The sequence below is a fragment of the Entelurus aequoreus genome, linkage group LG16 (assembly GCF_033978785.1).
Source record: "Entelurus aequoreus isolate RoL-2023_Sb linkage group LG16, RoL_Eaeq_v1.1, whole genome shotgun sequence".
In the NCBI taxonomy this organism is placed as follows: Eukaryota; Metazoa; Chordata; class Actinopteri; order Syngnathiformes; family Syngnathidae; genus Entelurus; species Entelurus aequoreus.
In genome coordinates, this window is record NC_084746.1 from 7981115 (window position 1) to 7992098 (window position 10984).

Sequence of the window (10984 nt, forward strand, 5' to 3'; positions counted from 1 at the left end):
AGATCCACTATGGACTGGACTCTCACTATTATGTTAGATCCACTATGGACTGAACTCTCACACTATTATGTTAGATCCACTATGGACTGGACTCTCACTATTATGTTAGATCCACTATGGACTGAACTCTCACACTATTATGTTAGATCCACTATGGACTGGACTCTCACTATTATGTTAGATCCTCTATGGACTGGACTCTCACACTATTATGTTAGATCCACTATGGACTGGACTCTCACACTATTACGTTAGATCCACTATGGACTGGACTCTCACAATATTATGCTAGATCCACTCGACGTCAATTGCATCCCGTCGCCCAGGGGGCGGGGGTCCCCACATCTGCGGTCCCCTCCAAGGTTTCTTATTGTCATCCCATTGGGTTGAGTTTTTTCTTGCCCTGATGTGGGATCTGAGCCCAGGATGTCGTTGTGGCTTGTGCAGCCCTTTGAGACACACATGATTTAGGGCCCTGTGATGAGGTGGCGACTTGTCCAGGGTGTACACCGCCTTCCGCCCGATTGTAGCTGAGATAGGCTCCAGCGCCCCCCGCGACCCCGAAGGGAATAAGCGGTAGAAAATGGATGGATGGATGATTTAGGGCTATATAAGTAAACATTGATTGATTGATATATATAATAATTGTTGTAATAATAGTATTATTCCAGGATAAATTGATCAAAAATAATGTCAAACTGAGGTTGCATTAATGAAGCATCATTTGGATGTAAAGTATTTATGACAACAACATTTCAATGTAGTGTATGACTACTTGCTGCATGCAGTATATTTTCCGCCTGCGTGGGGCGGTAGTTGTTCCCTGTTGTGGTGGCGAGTGCCGAGGAAGAAAGGCCGCGGCGTCTCCCAGCCTCCTTCCAGCATCATCACCGCCATCACTTACTGACTTACTGCTCTTCACCAACAACGACAACAACGACATTGTCGTCACTGGCTGCTTCAAATCTGACGTCAGGTGATTATCTCTTCACGCACATTTGACATGTACGCGTTTTTCCCGCCGGCTTGTTGGGATGCTTGTGACAGCATAGGCCCGCCGGATTAGCATGCTAACCTAGCTAGCTAGCGGCCCGTCCGCTTTTAATGACACGGATTAGCATGCTAACCTAGCTAGCTAGCGGCCCGTCCGAGCTGCTAATGAGACAAATAAGATTGTTGGACAAGATCACTTGCTGGCGGAAAACTTCGGGCATGACATTCACAAGTGACTCAAATAAAGTGCAGTTTAATGAATGCTGCATTTGTCCCACTAGCTATTGTTATGTACAGTTGCCAGCGGGAGGGGCGGGGTCACGCCCTCACAATGACGTCAGAGATGGAAAACACAGATTTTGGACACAGTGATGAATTATATCTTGTAATTGTGCTGCATGTATTCAATTGAGATGGTTTAAGACTACGCCCTATCTGAAGTCATGAGGTTGTACACAGATAAAGAGAACATTGTAATGATCAGATGTTAGCAGTGTGACAACTTAAGCCCTTGGCCATTTCTTTGGGAGGATTATACAAACATACATGCTGACTTTCTTTATGACTAATGTGTTGAAGAAATCCAGCTAAACCCACTCTTAACTGACAATAAAATGTTGATTTTTTTTTTTAAATATAGTACAGTCGTCGTAGTGTACATCATTTAAAATAAGACATATGCTCGACTGAATGCAGTTATTTAGTGAACAATGCTACTAAAGTGTTGATAGTAGAGGTGGGAATTAGAGATGTCCGATAATATCGGCCTGCCAATATTATCGGCTGATAAATGCTTTAAAATGTAATATCAGAAATTATCGGTATCAGTTTTAATTTTTTATTTCAATTTTAATTTTTTATTAAATCAACATAAAAAACCCAAGATAGACTTACAATTAATGCACCAACCCAAAAAACCTACCTCCCCCATTCACACTCATTCAGGGTTGTTTCTTTCTGTTATTAATATTCTGCTTCCTACATTGTATATCAATATATATCAATACAGTCTGCAAGGGATACAGTCCGTAAGCACACATGATTGTGCGTGCTGCTGCTCCACTAATAGTACTAACCTTTAACACTTAATTTGACTCATTTTCATTAATTACTAGTTTCTAAGTAATTGTTTTACTTTCTTTTTTATTCAAGAATTTTTTTTAAATTTATTTATCTTATTTTATTGTATTAATTTTTTTAAAAAGGACCTTATCTTCACCATACCTGGTTTTCCATATTAGGCATAATAATGTGTTAATTCCATCACTGTATATATCGGTATCGGTTGATATCGGTATCGGTAATTAAGAGTTGGACAATATCGGATATCGGCAAAAAAGCCATTATCGGACATCCCTAGTGGGAATCCTTGGCCACCTCACGATTCCATTACGATTCAGGAGCCAATTATCGATTAAAAATCGATTATTGTTAAACTTAGACACATTAGATGCATCTTAAATTTATTTACATTGATGCAGTTTTACATTTATTTTGGTTTCACTAAATAAGTGTTTATTACTTGCAAATTTAAAAAAAAAAACAGTGCATTTGTAATAAGAAACAGTTAATTAATTCCCATCATTTTCATTAAATTAATGAAAATGTGTGCAAAACTGCAACATAAGTGCCCTAAAATAAAGGAGCTGGTCTGATCTCTCGCTGCAGTCAGACACATTTTATAACTGACTGCATGACTTTATTTACAATAAATACATCGATTATCAATTATTGATGTTTGCTCATTGATTTTATAATCGTCCATGTCCGAATTGCGATGCATCTAAAAATCGATTATTTAACCTCTAATTGATAGTTTTAGTTAGTTTAGACATTTCTTTGTCTGAAAATGCTCAGATCAAGTCCAAGATATGCTTTACAAAAAACAAATTTGCAATAGATTGTTGAGCCTGTGAATTTTCAAAGTGACAGTAGAAAGAATAGTCTCCTTCCATGCATAATCGATCAAATCTAAGTGCTGTAATCTGCAATACAACCACAATTATGAAGAAGCTTAATGTTAAATGAATACTTCTCTGACAAGTCATGATCTGTGTAAATTGTTTTTGTGTTGGACAAATGTGCTGTATTAGCTAATGTTCTGACCAAAAAGTGTAAATAGCTATCTGGTAAGAAACTAAGTTGTTAGTAACGCTTAAAGACCTTTGGTAATAGTGTTGTGTAAAAGTAATCAGAGTTTACCACATATTGGCAATATACCATGCCGTCATTATATGATCATTTGCATAATCAGCGATAATGCATACATCTAACATTTATTTACATTTAAAAAGGATTTAAAAAATGTGTACATATATTTAAAAACAAATCTGTGTTATTAGTAATTATACAGTATATTTTGTTCTTATACAGTTTTGCTCTATTTTTCAATTGTTGCTGCTTATTTTATGACTACAATGTTACACAGGCTGCACCCTGGTTTAATGACACATATTATTCTGCCCTCCCGAAATGTTGGAATTTAGTTTGCCAAATATGTAAACAGTCTTTGAAATTAGAGCTGCAAACAACAACTTGAGATCGTTTATTGTAAAACTAAGAACAATAAACACACAAAGGAAAATCCATTGATATACATATAAAGTGCATATACTTGTTAAATCAGTTTGTTATTTAAACTGGTAAAAAGAAATGCAATTATACAGGATGAAGGTAGGTTTTAATGCCGCTAGCTCAGGGGTCGGCAACCCAAAATGTTGAAAGAGCCATATTGGACCAAAAATACAAAAACAAATCTGTCTGGAGCCGCAAAAAATTAAAAGCCATATTACATGTGTCATGAGATATAAATTTAATTAGGAGGACTTAAAGGAAACTAAATTAGCTCAAATATAGCTACAAATGAGGCATAATGATGCAATATGTACATATCGCTAGCCTAAATAGCATGTTAGCATCGATTAGCTTGCAGTCTTGCAGTGACCAAATATGTCTGATTAGCACTCCACACAAGTCAATAACATCAACAAAACTCACCTTTGTGCATTCACGCACAACGTTAAAAGTGTGGTGGACAAAATGAGACAGAAAAAGAAGTGGCATAAAACACGTCCTAGAAAGTCGGAGAAAGTTATGCATGTAAACAAACTATACGGTGAGTTCATGGACCACCAAAATTAGTAGGACAAAACAGCGCTCGCCAAATACTCGAATCAGTGAAGCATGTTTAATATAAACAGTGTGATTTATAACAATTGGGGAGGTTTGTGTCATGTTTGTCCTCCTACAGAAACCATACTAAAACAAAAAAATAGATTTTTTTTTTTCCCCTCATCTTTTTCCATTCTTCATATATTTTTGAAAAATCTCCAGAGAGCCACTAGGGCGGCGCTAAAGAGCCGCATGCGGCTCGCCGACCCCTGCGCTAGCTTAATACTAGCGCACAAAGACAGGCTAACGAAAATTAGCACAGCGCACTTGTTTAAACGTTTATCAAATGCGAATTTAATGGAAAAAAATGGACATAGAACAGCAAATGTATTTTTACTAACAGGCATATATTCACCAAACTCTGTAGAAACAAATACTGACTTTGTTCTCCTAAATGAGTCTTCTGCTGCGTGTATGTGCCACACAAGCCTCAAACTCTTTGGATTTGAAAACAAATAACCTTATCAATGTTTTGGGGATATATATATATATATATACAGTCTACATATATCATTAGATATATAATACATATATACAGCACAGGCCAAAAGTTTGGACACACCTTCTCATTCAATGTGTTTTCTTTATTTCCATGACTATTTACATTGTAGATTGTCACATCAAAACTATGAATGAACACATGTGGAGTTATGTACTTAACAACAAAATAACTGTTTTATATTCTAGTTTCTTCAAAATAGCCACCCTTTGCTCTGATTACTGCATGCTTTGCACACTCTTGGCATTCTCTCCATGAGCTTAAAGAGGTAGTCACCTGAAATGGTTTTCACTTCACAGGTGTCATAGTTTTGATGTGACAATCTACAATGTAAATAGTCATGAAAATAAAGAAAACACATTGAAATGAGAAGGTGTGTCTCTACTGTATATACATACAGTATATATATATATATATATACATATACATATATATATATATATTTATTATACATTAGCTAGCCAAATCGCTCCTATTAGCCAACAAAGCTAATGCACATGCTAGTGTTACATCATTAGCTGCTGAAAGAGAGTGGGATATAATGCTCACAACACAGGTGTGGTAAAGGTCGCAAACAACCCTTTTATGAGAATAATTAGTAAAAAATATTATGCACTTTTATGCATATATTTTATAGGCATATTTTTCCAGAAGATTTGGTTTCAATTTGAGTGCATTGAAGACTGTTGTTGTTGAGAAGGTTAGTGGTGCAACTGGACATATATCTGCTCTCAACATTATTGATCTCTTCCTGCAGGATGTCTGACAAGAGTGAGCTGAAGGCTGAGCTGGAGAGGAAGAAACAGCGGATCGCCCAGATTCGAGAAGAGAAGAAGAGAAAAGAAGAGGAGAAAAAGAAGAAAGATGTGAGTGGCCCGAGGTCTAACACTCCAAACAAGAGGAACTCATCTTGTCCTTGTTGTGTACAGGGAGACTCCAAGCGTGGTGTGGACCATGAAGACTCTGACCTGGAGAGGAAGAGGAAGGAGGCAGAGGCCATGCTGCAGAGTGTTGGCATCACCTCAGACATAACACACGGTACACACACACACACACACACACCAGCATGTGTAGTGTTGGCATCCCCTCAGACATAACACACGGTACACACACACACACCAGCATGTGTAGTGTTGGCATCACCTCAGACATAACACACGGTACACACACACACCAGCATGTGTAGTGTTGGCATCACCTCAGACATAACACACGGTACACACACACACCAGCATGTGTAGTGTTGGCATCACCTCAGACATAACACACGGTACACACACACACACACACACCAGCATGTGTAGTGTTGGCATCACCTCAGACATAACACACGGTACACACACACACACACACACACCTGCATGCTGTTGTTTTATCAGCACTGTAACACACATGAGGTCTGCTTTGATGCCTTTAACAAAGTCTCCCTCTAACTGTAACTTGAACAAAGTCTCCCTCTAACTGTAACTTGAACAAAGTCTCCCTCTAACTGTAACTTGAACAAAGTCTCCCTCTAACTGTAACTTGAACAGTCTCCCTCTAACTGTAACTTGAACAAAGTCTCCCTCTAACTGTAAATTGAACAAAGTCTCCCTCTAACTGTAACTTGAACAAAGTCTCCCTCTAACTGTAACTTGAACAAAGTCTCCCTCTAACTGTAACTTGAACAGTCTCCCTCTAACTGTAACTTGAACAAAGTCTCCCTCTAACTGTAAATTGAACAAAGTCTCCCTCTAACTGTAACTTGAACAAAGTCTCCCTCTAACTGTAAATTGAACAAAGTCTCCCTCTAACTACCTTGAACAAAGTCTCCCTCTAACTGTAACTTGAACAAAGTCTCCCTCTAACTGTAACTTGAACAAAGTCTCCCTCTAACTGTAAATTGAACAAAGTCTCCCTCTAACTGTAACTTGAACAAAGTCTCCCTCTAACTGTAACTTGAACAAAGTCTCCCTCTAACTGTAACTTGAACAAAGTCTCCCTCTAACTGTAAATTGAACAAAGTCTCCCTCTAACTGTAACTTGAACAAAGTCTCCCTCTAACTGTAACTTGAACACAGTCTCCCTCTAACTGTAATTTGAACAAAGTCTCCCTCTAACTGTACCTTGAACAAAGTCTCCCTCTAACTGTAACTTGAACAAAGTCTCCCTCTAACTGTAACTTGAACAAAGTCTCCCTCTAACTGTAACTTGAACAAAGTCTCCCTCTAACTGTAACTTGAACAAAGTCTCCCTCTAACTGTAACTTGAACAAAGTCTCCCTCTAACTGTAACTTGAACAAAGTCTCCCTCTAACTGTAACTTGAACAAAGTCTCCCTCTAACTGTAACTTGAACAAAGTCTCCCTCTAACTGTAACTTGAACAAAGTCTCCCTCTAACTGTAACTTGAACAAAGTCTCCCTCTAACTGTAACTTGAACAAAGTCTCCCTCTAACTGTAACTTGAACAAAGTCTCCCTCTAACTGTAACTTGAACAAAGTCTCCTTCTAACTGTAATTTGAACAAAGTCTCCCTCTAACTGTAACTTGAACAAAGTCTCCCTCTAACTGTAACTTGAACAAAGTCTCATTCTAACTGTAACTTGAACAAAGTCTCCCTCTAACTGTAACTTGAACAAAGTCTCCCTCTAACTGTAACTTGAACAAAGTCTCCCTCTAACTGTAACTTGAACAAAGTCTCCCTCTAACTGTAACTTGAACAAAGTCTCCCTCTAACTGTAACTTGAACAAAGTCTCCCTCTAACTGTAACTTGAACAAAGTCTCCCTCTAACTGTAACTTGAACAAAGTCTCCCTCTAACTGTAACTTGAACAAAGTCTCCCTCTAACTGTAACTTGAACAAAGTCTCCCTCTAACTGTAACTTGAACAAAGTCTCCCTCTAACTGTAACTTGAACAAAGTCTCCCTCTAACTGTAACTTGAACAAAGTCTCCCTCTAACTGTAACTTGAACAAAGTCTCCCTCTAACTGTAACATGAACAAAGTCTCCCTCTAACTGTAACGTGAACAAAGTCTCCCTCTAACTGTAACTTGAACAAAGTCTCCCTCTAACTGTAACTTGAACAAAGTGTCCCTCTAACTGTAACATGAACAAAGTCTCCCTCTAACTGTAACGTGAACAAAGTCTCCCTCTAACTGTAACTTGAACAATGTCTCCCTCTAACTGTAACTTGAACAAAGTCTCCCTCTAACTGTAACTTGAACAAAGTCTCCCTCTAACTGTAACTTGAACAATGTCTCCCTCTAACTGTAACTTGAACAAAGTCTCCCTCTAACTGTAACTTGAACAAAGTCTCCCTCTAACTGTAACTTGAACAAAGTCTCCCTCTAACTGTAACTTGAACAAAGTCTCCCTCTAACTGTAACTTGAACAAAGTCTCCCTCTAACTGTAACTTGAACAACGTCTCCTTCTAACTGTAACTTGAACAACGTCTCCTTCTAACTGTAACTTGAACAAAGTCTCCCTCTAACTGTAACTTGAACAGTTTTCCTCTAACTGTAACTTGAACAAAGTCTCCCTCTAACTGTAACTTGAACAAAGTCCCTCTAACTGTAATTTGAACAAAGTCTCCCTCTAACTGTAACTTGAACAAAGTCTCCCTCTAACTGTAACTTCAACAAAGTCTCCCTCTAACTGTAACTTCAACAAAGTCTCCCTCTAACTGTAACTTCAACAAAGTCTCCCTCTAACTGTAACTTCAACAAAGTCTCCCTCTAACTGTAAACTCCTTCCACCCCTCTCACTTCTCACCATTATTATGTGCATGTCATTTACCTTCTCATTCTGTCTTCTCTCTCCTGTGTGTGTATCGTCACCCCTTTGCTGCATGCACACACACCTGCTGCTCACAGCTCAGCCCCTCAGGGTAGTAACAGAAGATACCTGTCTGTTTCACTACCTAGTCCCCGCCCCCATGTCTCCCTCCAACAAATCAGTGGGCAGCGACGCAGGAAGCCAGGATTCTGGGGACGGAAACGCCGGACCAAGGTGTGTGTTTGTATTTGTGAGATGAGCTTTTTGCATGTGCACCTTTGCACGGAAGGAGTGAACACACACTTCATTAGGTACACATCTAATCAAAATAATGTCTTTACAAATACATTAAGATTTGATTGACACTACCAAAAAGTATAGAATTGTTGTACCGTATTTTTCGGATTATAAATCGCAGTTTTTTTCATAGTTTTGCCGGGGGTGCGACTTATACTCCGGAGCCATTTATGTGTGAAATTATTAACACATTAGCGTAAAATATCAAATAATATTATTTATCTCATTCGCGGGCAGCACGGTGGAAGAGGGGTTAGTGCATGTGTCTCACAATACGAAAGTCCTGAGTAGTCCTGAGTTCAATCCCAGGCTCGGGATCTTTCTGTGTGGAGTTTGCATGTTCTCCCCATGATTGCGTGGGTTCTACTCCGGGTACTCCGGCTTCCTCCCACCTCCAAATACATGCACCTGGGGATAGGCCCCTCCCACCTCCAAAACATGCACCTGGGGATAGGCCCCTCCCACCTCCAAAGACATGCACCTGGGGATAGGTTGATTGGCAACACTAAATTGGCCCTAGTGTGTGAATGTGAGTGTGAATGTTGTCTGTCTATCTGTGTTGGCCCTGCGATGAGGTGGCGACTTGTCCAGGGTGTACCCCGCCTTCTGCCCGATTGTAGCTGAGATAGGCTCCAGCACCCCCCACGACCCCGAAGGGAATAAGCAGTAGAAAATGGATGGATGGATATCTCTCTCATTCGCGTAAGAGACGAAGCAAATATCCGCAATCGTCACACACACGTCAACAATCGTCACACACATGTCAACCAATAAGAATTCGGCGGGGGCGGGTCATGGCAGAAGTGCATTGTGGGTCATGGGATGCTAACTGCTGCTACATCTGTAGCTATTAAAATGGATCACATCAACATTGGCAGTAACTTATAAAAACTGAGAAGGACTGAACTAAAATGGCAGCGAAGAGGAGATCATGTACTGCAGATCACAAGCTGGACGTAGTGAAAAATGCAGCAGAAAACGGCGATGGAGCAGCAGAAAGAAAGGACATACCAGAGGCGACACCAGGGAGGAAGATTTCATGGGATTTAGCGATTAGGAGTGACAGATTGTTTGGTAAACGTATAGCATGTTCTATATGTTATAGTTATTTGAATGACTCTTACCATAATATGTTACGTTAACATACTAGTTGGTTATTTATGCCTCATATAACGTACACTTATTCAGCCTGTTGTTCACTATTCTTTAGACATTTTAAATTGCCTTTCAAATGTCTATTCTTGGTGTTGGCTTTTATCAAATACATTTCCCCAAAAAATGCGGCTTATACTCCAGTGCGACTTATGTATGTTTTTTTTTCCTTCTTTATTGTGCATTTTCGTCCGGTGTGACTTATACTCCAGAGTGACTTATACTCTGAAAACTACGGTAGTATTTCCTGTAGCCATAGATAACAAAGTGCAATAATACACAATGTTACTGTAATACCTCTATGATGGTGTAATACCAGTGGTGTACCTAATGTTGTGTCCATGAGCTGTTTGAATGAAGCAGCATGCTGATGTTTACTCAAATTAACATGCTCTCTCCCTGTCATCTTCAACTCTCTTCCATCTCCCTTTCTTGTCCCGTCCTGTCTCTAACTGCTAACTCCATCCTCTGGTGGTTTGGCCCCTTTAAGGACATTGCACTGGGACCCTGACCCCTCCACTCTGCAACTCCACTCCGACTCTGAGCTGATGGGGTACTGCTCCTCCTTTAGCTTCTCTGCTTTCATCTGAAACATGTTTCAGTCTTAGTCCTATCTTTGTACTGGAAGCCATTTTCAGTGTTTTCCCGCTCATCTCACCTTCTCTCCTGTGCTGCAACCTTCCTCCCGGTGTTTATTTCCGCTGTGATGCCTATATGCAGGCGTGGGACAGTGAAGCTCACCATGTCCAAAGTGACTCAAGTGGACATTGTCCCTAAAGAAATGGTGTCTTACTCCAAAGAAACCCAGACCCCCACTGAAGCTCACACGGAACAAAAAGCTGGTAAGCAGACAGAGAGTGACACTTGAGGGTGTGATCTGGGAGTGACAGGCTTGTGGGTTCTACAGATGAGGATGAGGATGATGAGATAAGTGCCCCCCCACCGACAGAGGACACACAAGAAGACAAAGAAGACCAGGGTGACCAGCAGGAGGAGGGTAAGCGAGCTTTAACGTACAATGCCCTGAAAAATGAAGCACTTTCAGTCTTGTCCAGCTGACAACAACATGGAAGGGTTGGCTCAAAGAAGAGGGAGAAAGAGAGCAAAGTGCCCAAAG

The 10984-nt window shown here is 39.9% G+C and overlaps 1 protein-coding gene across 11 annotated transcripts in view; it reads left to right on the forward strand.

Annotated features, from left to right (window-relative positions):
• The first annotated feature begins 837 nt into the window (after positions 1-837).
• LOC133631562 (dynein, cytoplasmic 1, intermediate chain 2a-like) overlaps positions 838-10984 on the forward strand; it is a 35208-nt gene continuing 25061 nt past the window's right edge. The window contains exons 1-7 of one of the 11 annotated variants that reach the window (XM_062023882.1): positions 838-976; positions 5421-5529; positions 5593-5701; positions 8517-8652; positions 10358-10420; positions 10588-10709; positions 10775-10864. In XM_062023882.1, the coding sequence (XP_061879866.1) occupies positions 5422-5529; positions 5593-5701; positions 8517-8652; positions 10358-10420; positions 10588-10709; positions 10775-10864 (628 nt within the window). In that variant the 5' untranslated portion in view covers positions 838-976; position 5421. Of the gene's footprint in view, positions 977-5420; positions 5702-5971; positions 5997-8516; positions 8653-10357; positions 10421-10587; positions 10710-10774; positions 10865-10984 lie in introns of those variants that run through there. The other 10 variants (XM_062023884.1, XM_062023880.1, XM_062023881.1 and 7 more) reach the window with 10 other exon arrangements.